This window comes from Manacus candei, unplaced genomic scaffold, assembly GCF_025592945.1.
Source record: "Manacus candei isolate 608988 ecotype Guabito, Panama unplaced genomic scaffold, ASM2559294v1 h1tg000014l, whole genome shotgun sequence".
Classification (NCBI taxonomy): domain Eukaryota; kingdom Metazoa; phylum Chordata; class Aves; order Passeriformes; family Pipridae; genus Manacus; species Manacus candei.
Genome location: NW_026138062.1, coordinates 64,843,992 through 64,857,102, shown reverse-complemented (window position 1 = coordinate 64,857,102; position 13,111 = coordinate 64,843,992). Strand labels below are relative to the sequence as shown.

At 42.3% G+C, this 13,111-nt stretch overlaps 1 protein-coding gene across 1 annotated transcript; it reads right to left on the bottom strand.

Annotated features, from left to right (window-relative positions):
- Positions 1-1,677: 1,677 nt before the first annotated feature.
- TAGLN3 (transgelin 3) lies at positions 1,678-12,745 on the bottom strand. The gene is made up of 5 exons (XM_051780025.1): positions 12,365-12,745; positions 11,760-11,941; positions 10,755-10,929; positions 6,114-6,216; positions 1,678-2,239 (listed from the first exon to the last, which is right to left on the bottom strand). Exons 2-5 carry the CDS (start codon positions 11,937-11,939, stop codon positions 2,098-2,100), a joined length of 600 nt encoding a protein of 199 aa, XP_051635985.1. The 5' UTR covers positions 11,940-11,941; positions 12,365-12,745; the 3' UTR covers positions 1,678-2,097.
- Positions 12,746-13,111: the final 366 nt, after the last annotated feature.

Genomic DNA, 13,111 nt, shown 5'->3' with positions numbered 1-13,111 from the left:
CCTGGCAGATATAAGAGGAGGTACCAGTGTGGACAGGACCTTTTCAGTGGCAGCTACTAGAGATCCACTAAGCTCCAACCATGTAATGTGACCTTCACATCCCTCCTTGCTCTGCTCTGCAGTGCTTGGCTGAAGTGGGGAGATGTTCTTCCTCCTGACAAGGATGATAGAGCTGGGGTTCAGTTTACTGAGTAGAAACTTTTGAAGCTACATCAACATGTGTGTCACTGGCTCCAGGGCTACTTAGTAAACAATTAGCTGCCACCATGTGTCACTGGGTTTAAAGCCAGACAGAAGTCACTCCTACCTATGTATGTAGGCACTCAGAGAGCTGTCAGAACAGATTACTCTTCATTTGTTACCTGACTAGATATTACATTTTCAGGCCTTCTTGGAAGCCTGTCATGAATTAAAAAGGAGAAAAATAAAGAGCCCACAGAGTTCAATTATCATGTCTCCCTTCCCACTTGCCTGTGGGGAAAAAGTGATTTGGTTTTGCGAGTGAAGACAGCAGAGACAGTTAACAGCAAGAAAACCCTGCAGAGAAAATTGCATGAATGCCTCAATTGTATGTGCCACACAGCCCCGAGGCAACCTGAGCTGACCAGCAAATCAAGTATGCAGAGTTAGCTCTGGTGTGCTCCTGTGGCCAGATGACTGTGAGTTCTATTGACACTCCAGCAAACTGCCCCCGGATGAACCACCCGCCACATTTACAGATTGTTTGAGTTTGAACTCCGGGCATTTTTCAGGTCAGAATTGTTTTGGTACTTTTGTTTTATTTCTTTCATTGCATTTAAGACACACCTTGCTTTGTGTGTTGTTTGATATAGTATCAACTATCAGAAGATGAAGCCCGTTCTCACCTCTGACTGACAGACTGTTCTTTCACAGTGAAGAATTCCCCAAGTTTGGAGACTTGTCTGCTGCAAGCTGTACTGAGTCTGGCTGGGATGGAGCCTGCAGGGTGCTGTGCTTTGGACTGGTGACTAAAGAAGTTAATTACACACCAGTGTGGTGGCTACTGCTAAACAGTGCCTGAACAGTGCCAAGGTCTTCTCTCTTTCTCATTCTGCTCCCACAGCTGGGGTTGGGCAAGAAGTTGGGAGGGGACACAGACGGGACAGCTGACCCCAACTGGCCAAAGGGATATTTCATACACACTTTGTCGGGGTCAGCAACAAAAGCTCAAGGAAAAGGAGGAGGAAGGGGACAACTGTAGTAACAAGTAACCATCATGTATACTGAGGCCATGCTTTCCAGAAGTGGCTAAACGTCTGCCTGCCAATGGGAAATAAGTGAATTAATTCCTTATTTTTCTTTGTTTTCATATGCAGCTTTTGCTTTCCCTATTAAATGGATTTTGGCTTGATCCACAAGTTTGTGGGCTGCAGTTGACCCAGCACGCTTGTTAAATTGGGTGAGACTACATGAATCAGACTCAATGGATAATAAATCTTTTCTTCTTTTTAGGAAAATTCATTGGATGTGCCTTTAGAGAAACACTAAATTGAACCTGTAACAACACTGTAAAACACTACAGCAGAGTGTCACTCAAACAGGGCTCTGGGTTAGAGATGGGATAGATTGACCATTGAAAATACCTAAATCCTCTGCACTGTACCATGTGGTCATTGGTTTTACTTGCTTTTACCTCTAAATAATGAGTCTAAGAGGTGTCTTTAATTTGTCTTTATTCTTAGGTCAAACAATATCATCACTGAATTGAAGAACGAGGTTACTGGTTGAAATACAAGTGCAGTGTGAGACAAATATGGAAGATAACACTTTGCAAATAAATTAATACAGAATAATTGTCTTTGCATAGTTCAGAAGTGAAAAGTAGGAGGCAGCAGTGCGCACGTGCTGTGAACTGATACACACCACCACAAAAACCCAAGTTCATAGATGAACTCTTGCAGCTGCAAAGAAAACAAACCAAACCAAAAATACCCCAAACCTTAGAGAGCACTAACTATTAAAAACCAGGCAGAAAAGGAACTAATGAGATTTTTTTGTTGTGTTTTTTTGTTTTGTTTTTTTTTCTTAACAGACCATGCTGCAGAAAGAGTGGTTTCTCCACAGACAGAGACGTTTTTAGATAATCTGCCTTGGCATTCCATAGCCTGTCATACCCGACTGTGATGCTCCTTTGTTGCTGCCCATCTGAAGGCCTATTACGTTCTGTCCCTGACGAAGCTGCTCTTCTGAAAATCCTCGTCGATTCTGCTGTGCTTTCCTGTCCAGATACACACAAAAAAAGCAACATCCATGCCATCATTCTCCATATGCTCAGAGGACCACAAAAAGCAATCTGAAATTGGCTTATGTCCCTTGTAATGTCATTTGCACCATCCCATGTGCTGGACAATACTGGCTGGGCTTATTGCTGCAGTTAGAAGTAATGCTCTAGTCAAGCTTCAGACTTTCACTGTACCACTTATTCCAGAAGCCCAAGGGACTTCCCTAGCAGCTATGACAGGTAAAATATTTATGTAGTGCTGTATATAACACACAAAATAGGATTAATTTGTGTTAAACCCTATAGCTCTTAACAGTTGTAGTCCATGGGATCTGATCAGAGACACTTACCTGTGCTATACTACAAGTTGATGCCCATCTAGAGTAACAGTACAAATGGGTATAATTTAACTCAGTGGAGTAAATAAGATCTGAATGTCCCCAGAGCAACAATAGGTTGGTGAAGGGACTTGCTCATTTTTGCAGAGTAGACAGTGGTTGCCCACAGGACAGAACAACCGCTCTGTTTCCATTTCCAAATCTCTGACCTCTAAGCAACAGACTTTTCCCTTTGCACCTGTGTCTTAACTGTATGACAGTCCTTTAAATTCTGTCAAGACATGCTGACCACTTCTGCTCGGTGTCCTAGGTCTCAAAAGCCCTTTAGATTAATGAACCTTTGCTGGAATGTAAAAGGAGCCCTTATCTCCTTGAAAATAGCATTGAGGGCCAGAGTGATAAAGAAGAAACACAAGTTTGCACTCTGTTGCCCTGCAAGAAACTGTAAGGCTTGGATTAATCTTTCATTTTAACAAGGTGGAGAAAACAGGCTGTTTACAAGGGAGAAAGATCAGTCTCTTCCTATCAAACGAGTCATATGAATCAGCAGAACTCCAGACTGAGGGAGGCTTTCCATCTACCACACCCTACTCCCACCCAGGTACAATGTTTTTCCTTGCTGTGTCTGTTTACCCTGGGATCGGGTTACGCTGCAATACGGTGTCCAGTTACAGTTCCCCTTTTCTCCCCACCCCACCACTAGATGAGAATGCTAGATTAGGTACCTGCTGTGATTGAAAACCATCAACATGATCCTCTCCGCGAGGGTCAGATCCTGTCTTGTGCTGAGAACCCTGGCTCAAGTCCAGAAAAGCACTTACACTCTTTGCTAGGCTCAGGGTGTTCAGGACATTGCAGGAGAAGAACCCACACCCACATGAAAGCCCAGCAAAGCAGAAAGGTGAAAAAGATCCACAGGAAACCAGTACCGACCTCCCGTTTTTTAGAATGGGTCTTCAGTGGTAATGTATTGACTAGTAAGAGGGCTTATAGAGGCCTGTCACAGGCTCTCAGATTCCACACCTCCCACCAGAAAGCACAAGCACACTGTTTTGGAGGGAGGCACACAGAACCGTGGGTGCCTCAGAAAGCAGCCCCTCTCACTGCTGCTTAATGTCTTTTCCAGAATACTTATACTGGCATGGAACTGCTGCCAGGATCTCCACAAGAGGATGTTTTTAGAACTACTCCTATTACCTAATTGAATCTTGGGTTCACTGTGTCTGCCTCTACTTTAATTAAAAAAACAGGAAAGCATTTTTTTGTCTTTCCTCCTAGGATTTTCAGCTGTGTTGATGAGTACTTCCACAGAAAGTCTAAAAGTAACTGAGGAGGAAAAAAAATGAGAACTGCAAAAAAGAAATAAAAAAGAGACTAGCTGGAAGCCTGGGTATGCTAATAAAAGTTGATTATATATACAGTTCGGATTATACAGAGTTATTTTTACCATCATAAGCACCCCATTTAGTATATGATGGTCTTACAGATAGCAACATGTACACAATTTGGTTTTAGGTGGGTGGAAATGGCCTTAACTGAGACTGTAGAAAAAGGGGTGAGGGCAAGTCTACTCCCTCTCAATGTCTCACACTATGTCAAGTTCTTTTTGGCTTGCCTGCCATCACCTGGCATCACTCTTACCTCAAACTGATCTGTTAACATTTTGTGCCAACTTTACACCAGTGCTCGTGGTTGGCAAACCACCGGATAACAAACAGCCATGGATCCATGAACCTTGGTGGGGCATGCAAGGAAGAGGGAATCAGGCCTGGTGGTACCACATAGGTGAGACACTGGCAATGGAAAGTTAAATGGCTTAGCTCAAGTGTGGCATTATCCTAATCACTGTAGATCCCTGCATGGGTACTCTTACACCATTTAATATTGGTCTCTCAGTTTCACTAAAGGCGATTAAGAATCAGCCTGAAAGCCCTGAATTATGAGTCACACTGTGTGGCAGCAAGGGTGCTTGGTCTGCCTGAACGGATGGGTAAGCTACTCAGAAAACAGCTTCTGATCTGCAACATATTGTAACGCCAGCGTTCCTTAAATTAGTGGCTATAAAAGGGTATTTCAGGGGCTGCAACAGATATGGATTGGCTATCCAAGCAGTACGGGCTGGGCAGCCAGCTAGAGGAAAAGGGAGGTGATCACCTCTTCATCTATGCCAATGAAAACTGCTCCCACCCACAATTAAGAGTCCAGATGAAAATTAATTTTTCCATGAAGGACTTTGTTTTAGTTACATAAAACAAATAAGCCTGTCTGGGTCATAGTGATTTCATGTCTGGTTTATATTAAAGCATGTAACTGGATTTGAAATCAATTTTAAACCCAATTATATTCCATAAATATAAATCTATTTGTGCACTGCATTAAGTTAATGTAACCTGATTTCATATAAACAATGCATAGAAGTTTGCATTTATTCGCCTAAAATTCAAGTCTCCCTTACACTCAGTTTAACCAGCTCAAGGTTGAAGACAAACAAACTGAAGTTTGCTTTATTTTTGCTGAGCCTCTCCTAGACATCAGAAAATTCAAGGGAAGAAATGCAGTCAGCATTCTTTTTGCTAACATGCCTCAGACATTTCCATGTAAGAAATACTCTTGGATGGCTGAATCTCATGTCAATAATATGCCTGTGGGGCAGGAGGGCTACCTGTGGGAGGATTTCCTTTTCTTCCTGTCCCTGCTTCTCAGCTTCCCTAGCCAAAACAAGAGGAGGTTCAGAACAACTAAACAGCTTTGCCAAGACAGAGATTTCTTCACAGATAAATGGTGCTCCCCAAGAGAAAAGAAGACTAGGAAATGATACAATTTTTGGTTTGATGAAAAAGGGAAAAAGGTTTCATGCCTTGTCTCTGCTTGGTAAAGGGTTCACTATATGGGGGCTTCCAGACATCCATAACAGCCTTCATTAGTATTTCTGTCTGCTATCTGATGTGAGGCAAAAGTGTACACTTTCGCTGCCAGCTACTCTTAGGACACACATATCTGTATGGCTGCTGCCGTTTTCATTCCCTTGGATTCATATATGGATATTGAGGATTAGCTGAATCTTCTGAATAGATGAATGTCATCAAAACTGGTGGCTAAATTTGCTAAGTATTGTTGCTTTCCTTCTAGGGAACGAGAATCAGGGATAAAGTCTGTGAACAAGAAAATTATGCATCTTCTTCAATGATCACTGCAGGCACCTCAAGCAGTAAGATGGATATGCTACAAAGAGAAAAAGCTGCAGTAGACAGTTCCCATGGGGCTCCTCCCCAAGCAGTCCTGGTGTAACTTTGGGTCAACAAGACAGGGTAGGACATACAGCTAGAATGCTGGGCGCCAGTGAAGGGTAGAAAATATTGCTGCCTGGGCCTTTGATTCCCTTCTCTAGACTCCAGAGAGAAAAATCTCTCCATTACAAGGAAACTTTGGAGAGATTCATCCTTTCCTTTCCCAATAAATTTCCTTTAATTCTAAAGGCACACAATATTACCAGCTTTCCAGGGAAGACAGCTCTGAGCAGCTCTGGACTTTACCTGTGAAACCAGGATGGATCTCCTTTGTAGCAGCCGTCATCCTTGGTGACTGCCAAACTGCCTAGAGCCATTAAGGTTCTCTGCACTGCTGCCATGTCCTTCCCTAGAAAGCCAGACAGTGAAGTTAATATATGTCTTTGCACAATAAATAGCTTGGCACACCAATAAATAGTTTCATCAAATGTATTAACTAACTCCCTCAGCTCCCCTGAAGAAGTGCATTAATAGCATTATAAATGCTATTTCACTATTGCTAAAATGGAGGTGCTGGCATGCAAGACCTTATTAAAATGTCAACAAAGGGATAGTGTTAAAGTGAAACTTAATTATTCAGACACTTCAAGGTTTCCTGGCCTTTGGTTATTTTAATGCCTTCTGCCGTACCATTTTAAGTCTATATAATACTTTTGGTAAAATTTTCTCCTAAGAAGAGATTACTTTGGTGTACAAATAACGGTAATATACTCAGTAAAATATGTCTGAAGGAGAACAGTGTATCAAATAACAGTGCTGTGTCTCATTTTGTTCAGAGTAAAGTCGATCCCTGTGCTAACAAAGCTCACAGCAGTCTTGGTGAGCTCCTGTGCAGATAACTTTTATCAGTTCTTCCCAATTTAACCATCAAACCACCCTAATCTTCCTTCTGGCTTTAATTCTCTGCACTTTCATACTTTCAGTTTCTGCCATCCAGTCCACTATTCTTCCCCTTTCTCCCTATGCTATCTTACTTCATTCCTCAGTTCAAAAAGTCATGGCTCATCTCATTTTTAGCCAAATAAAAATTATAGAACTCATTGCCAATCCAGATATGCTAACTTTTGGAAAACTTTCTAGCAAAATTGAGTTTGCAGCAGGTATTTCCAATTGTGTGAGGTGGTAAGTTGTTGGAAATCCACCTGCTGCTTCTAACTTCTTCTGAAATTCTTCCATAAGTGTTTCTATGACTCCCCTCCCCTTCTTTCCATTCCAGTTCTCCCTCTTTCCTAAAGTAATGTATCTAGTTAACAAATCTGATTATGGTTCTTCACGTGTGAAAGCAAGTAATTCATAAAAACATGAGATACCAGAGAGATGATGATAATAGACCTCAGAAATACCTCCAGTGGTCCAGTATCAAGGAATATCACTGTACACCAGCTGGAGTGTAGAGGGAAGCGAGCACTGCACTGTCTGTGTTTATGCTGAGCATCACACTGATTATAGGCAGATTCAGCCTGGGGCTTTGGTTCGTACAAACCTAAATGCCTAACACTGTGGCTGAGGTGAGGAAGACACGCCAAGGCTGAAAACACCTATCAGCTTCCAGTTGTGGCTGCCATTCAGACTACTACAGTCTGTCAGAATCCTATCTGCAGAGGACCATTTGCTCAGAAAATAAATTGTCGGTCACCCAGAATCCTCCTTTTACCGTTAATGCAAACTGCATCAGGCGAGTCCTTGCGTAAGGAGGGCAGCTGAAGAGCCGACATCCCACACGCGCGCGTACACGGGTGCGCACCGAGGAGAGCGAGGCAGAGACACTCAGAGCTCCCCGAAGCAGCAGATGTACCATATGCTGCAACAGATGCCACATACAACGTCCTTGGGATGCCTCCCATATAACAAGGAGTGCAGTGACTGACTGGGATGAAAAGGGATGTGAAGAAAGATTTAAAAGTGAATCAGCTGAATAGTGACGGCAAGTGAAGAAAGAAGAAAAAGAAACAAAAGACAGGCAGTGAAACATGATGATCAGCCTCGCAGAGCCATCTGGCAGCCCCCCCACGCTCTGCGCTCAGCTCTGCTTTATTTGTCACTGACGAGTTGGAGATGCTGCAGGGGAAAAAGAGTGAGTGGGAGCTGAACAACACGTGACAAAACAAAGCCACGGCCATGGCTCTGCTCTGCAGAGACTCCTTGCTGCATATGAGGGGTGCTGTGAGTGAGGAAAGACCCAAAATCCAAATGGTCTTGTGTCACTTGACCTCTTCTAGCAAATGTTACAAGGGGCTCGATGGTCACTGTAAAAAAAAAAACCACTGTGAAAGATTTTAAATTTCCGGTGAAAAAGTCACCTAATGCTGCAGCCACCTGACAGAAAGGATCATACATGTTCTCTGAAGCCAGACTTGACTCTGGCATTGCAGTACATTGTAGTTAGTGCCTTCCCTCAGCTCCAGTACTTGTTTATTGGCAGCCACATGGGCTGCCCACCTGGCCCACAGCTTCGGCTCCCTGAATCGTGCTGCAGGGACCCACGCTGATGGCACGCCTGCATCTTCAGTGTCCTCTGCAGTGTGCTTGGAATAGCACAGCCTCCAAGAGGAACTTGGCACTGCCAGTGCAAGGAGGAAGGGGTCTCTGCTCATGTCTTATGCCTTTCTCTTTGGCGGAAACCTCTCTGGAGGGGCCTCTTCTACAAGTCCAGAAAGGGGAAGGTTCAAGCACAAAGATGGAGAACTGCTCTGTCTAGTATTCCTGAAATGCTTTTTTGCAAAGGTTGAACAAATACCCAGAGGTGCAGCTGCCTCTTGCCTGCCTGGAAATATACCAAGGAGGTATCTGCACAATGCATTTATGTAAGAAAAGGCCAAAAGAGAGGTGATACTTCCCCAGATCAAGAAGTCTCAGAGATGAAGACAAATGCACCAGATGGACTCAGTGAGTTTGAAACAGCCAACAGCAAATTGTGTCCTAAAACATTTTCATTAATCATTGCTAAGAATTTCAAAGCAGAAGCTCCCAGAAAACAATTAGTGCAAGGGAAAAGCTGTTTTTCACTCACACCCTTTTCTTTCACTATAAACATTGACATCTCTCTTTCTAAAGAGGTTATGGTGTGAGGAGTAGGAGTGCTGCAATTATGAAATAGCAAAAAAGAGACTGTTCTTTCTGTCCAGCTGATGCATCCAGGTTCAGATGATTCATCCCTGAAGAAGGACAGATGCTACAGGTCAGAGTTACAGTTAGACACAAAAAGCTTGCAGTGACTCACTGCTGGAGAGACATACTGTTTCATCTCAGCACTGAAATGAGCAGCAGGAAGAATGAAAAGGGAGTGGGAAAGTGAGGAGACAGATTAGCTTTGGGAAGTCTTAAAATAACAGTGAAGAAAAGTCTTATATGTCTCCCTCCTAGGTTGCAAGTTGTGTTTTGACTTGCTGTCCTCTAGAAGTTACTACCTTTTTTCCTTACATCTGTTGAGAAAAGGTGATGAGTGAAAGAGAGAAATTAGGAGGCAGCCACCATCATTAGGAACTTTTTGTCTTCAAAGTAAGTCCTTTTCCTAGTAAGGATCAAAGTACTGTATTTTCATTTGCATGGTGTGAAGCCACTGTAAGTTGCAAAAGACTGCAAAGAACATCTGAAATGAGCCATTATCATCCTTTACAAGATAGATGGAGCTTCTCTGTCAACAGCCTGCTAGGCTGAGGGGTGGGAAGGTGCTAGGTCAGGGAAGTGAAAATCTCTTCATTTAAGACATTTAAAGGTAGATTGGATGAAACAGTAAAGGCTGAACTGGAAGAAACAATCCTGCCCTTGGCCCCCAGATGTATGGTTTTGTCAAGCAAATTTGGCACTCTGAGACCATTACATATCCCAGTAACTGCAGCCTCCAGCTGTCAATATATCCTTTCCCTCTAACCCATTCACAATGCACTCCCTAGTATTTCATTCCTCCAGCTGTCCTTCATAGGAGTGATCTCTTCCACATATCCCGACTGCCTGTGAAAACAAACCCCACTTTTTTCTCTCAGTGTGTGCTCCTACACAAACTATGCTGACCAGAGTTCCCAGTGGATTGTTTTCCTCTTTCCAGTGTTTCATTCTCAAGGCAGATTTTTGACCCTTTCAAATGTGCCTTTCACTACCCTGCAGCTGTCCTTGCTCTGAGCCCTCATCCAAAGCATTGCATCACCTTGTCCAGAGAGATGCAGGATATACAGTGTACTTGGTTAAAGCACCATGAAGGGATGCATCAACACCACAGAAGTGGGCAAAGCCAGCCACATGAACATAAAAATGACTCAGCTCTTCAGCAACTAGAACAAGCAGTTTCCATTTCGAACATGGGATGGAGACAGCCTTCACCTGGCTTACTGCAAAATCACAGGAGCACCCTGAATTTTTTTGCTGTTGCCATAGTGACCTCTCTTAAAAGACTCTCCTTAGAGAGAGAAGCTCAGCTAACATGGTATTAAGCAGTGAGTTTTGCTTCTCACTAATTATAAATGAGGCCTTATAAGCTTCACAGAGGCATACACGCTCCTGGGAATGCATTTTATAGCTCCAATTAAAGCTTTGCTTGTAATTTGAACACTGCAATAAAATCTTGTCATCAGAAAATCAGAGGTTTCCATATTTGTTATTAGAAGCTATTTACTTCGAAATAATTAGCACAGAGAACAGTTGTTTTATCAGGTCTGTGGATTTCTATCAGAATGATGGGCTTTTGGATAACGTATGAGCTTGGAAAGGTTCCGTTATGCCCTCAGGGTAATATAAATCCCTCAGAGGAGATAATGCAGCACGGGAAGAACATGGTAATGAGGTAAGGCAAACAGAAACAAAAGATAATTACATTAGAGAGTATGTCTTAGACAAAATGCAGATCAAAGTAAAATGAAGACTGCAAGCTGACTTCCAGTTTATTATTTTTACCTTCCCATAAATCCACTGTCTGAAAAATGTCTGTTGTTCTTACTCCGTAGATTTCAGCAGCTTTTAAGAACTGAGATATTTGTTCCATCTGCTTGAAAGCCATTTTTGATTCAGAGATCTTTGTGATGGGCTCATTTCCCTTTGGATGTAAACTGTTTATTAACTTGCATAACAGCTGAGAAATAAAGACAGAAACAAAATTAGAAAAAAGTCACCAACCTAGAAGGCAATTTCTGGACATGAAATGATGCCGCAAAATGTTTTTGACCCGGCAACTTTCTGTCAGGGACATAATTTCTTCAGATAAAAACAAAGAAGTGAATTGATAATAATCACTATTAGAAAAGCATAAAAGCTTTCATTAACTGAGGCAATAGCCTGACCATATAAATCCTAATCTGCTAGAAACAACAAAGCAATCACTGGTAGAGGTTATATAACAACTGACAGAGAAGAAACCTCATGCCCAAGCCAAAAATAAGCAATGTCAATTGAAATATTGTTAAAGTCACTTTGGCAGAGATTCAATGATTAGCATAGTCTTACAGCCCACTGCAAACAGCAGCATCTGCCTGTTGTTCAATAAACAAATGGAATACAATGTTTTAGCTACAGAATTATTCCTAAGAAGACAGCTACGACACAATTCAATCCTTCAAATTTGCTGTCTCTTCGCCTTTCCTTGTCAACACTGATTATTTCTTAAAGAGAAAAGTATGCATCTGATTTTAAAATGGATCACATTTAACTGTATGAGAAAAGATGCTGAAGGAATGAGTCATAACATGCATGACTCATAAGAATCATAAATATTGTACTGATCCCAGTGCACTAGTAGAATAATTTATCTTTTGAGATTAAGACTCTTGGTTGAAAGGAAATAAATCAGATACTAAGATATCTGCACCAACCATGAGCTGTGATGAATTTAGCTGGAGGAAGACAGAACACAAGGACACTGTGCATATAAACATGTGAAAATGTATAATTGGACAAAACACTTACCGTTCCATCCATCAACCAGGTCTGAAAATGTTGCCTTCCAGGAGGAGGGTGCTCTATGTGTTCTCCACACTGGACAATAATCCAGTTCACCAACCTGGACTCTAATTCCGGGTCATATTTCTGTTCAATCTTTTCCTGAACTTCTCGACTTAAGCCATAGCTTGGTCCTCTGTTAGCCATCTCTGGAAACAAGGTAGAACTTATTTAGTGGGCAGAGTCCTGATCTACAGCTTTGAAGTACGCACCGGAAAACTAAAGAATAACAGAGTGAGCAGCCTGCCCTCAATGTTTGAGAGCTGAACAGATGTTCATGAACGTGGAAAGTAACTGTATGGCACCGGCTATAGCTGTTCCACAGAACAGGGGAGGGATCAACGAGGGAATATCCTTTTCCAAAAGCACAAATCAGCTACAACATTTTTTTTTTTAAAGGAAGGGAAAAACAGCAGTGCCCCCTGCCCAACCACAAAAACAGAAGAAAAGCAAAATTTAAAACGGAGTAGGTTTAAAGAGAGGCTTCTGCTATGTTTACAGAGAATACAACAGGGTTCTCAGATCAGTGTTAAAGCTGCCTGCAAATCCAAAAGCACTTTAAAATTGCCTACCTAATACTTGCTAAGAAGAAGGTTGTACATGGGAGCTCAAGCAATCCGATTAAAGATGCAGTCAGTCTTCCTCAGCAGAGATGCAAGGATGGATATCCAGAGATCAGCAAACTGAGAAGCGTTGATGAATTTAGGAGATGAAGGCTGCCACAATGCCCTGCTGCTGCTGCAGCATCGTGGTTTGAAGAACAGTGTATTGATTTGATTTCCCTCACATATGAGGAGGGTCAGAGCAGGGGCGTTGCTAAGAGCCATTAAAGAGGCCTGCCTACTCAGTCACAGCCCGGGGATCCTGTTTATCTCACCCATCTGCAGTCTGTTTTCATGCATCTTTCCTCAGCCTTGCGCTGCTCACCCCACAGGCTCAGATTTACTCCACCTAGTCTGCATCAACCCAAACTGCACCAAGCATCCCACCGACAGAGAGCTACAAATACAAATAGAGGCATTCTGCTAAATGAAGGTAAACAGAAATTACCACAAATATAATTTATTTTTAATCACAAAGCAGAAGCAAACCCTTTTCCTCCCTGTTCTGCATCCCGATGCTAACAGGCTTAGAATGTGAAAAATAATTTCTCTTCTTCCCTGTTCAAATGCTGATAAAAAGTTTCAACAAGGGGACAACAGGATGAAAAGTCAAGGAAGAGAAGGCAGGTAGCAGAATATTATCACCGTATCATTAGTATATATTAGGCTATCAGTGTAATAGTGTCCTGAGAAAACAACTGGAACCACTAAAAACAA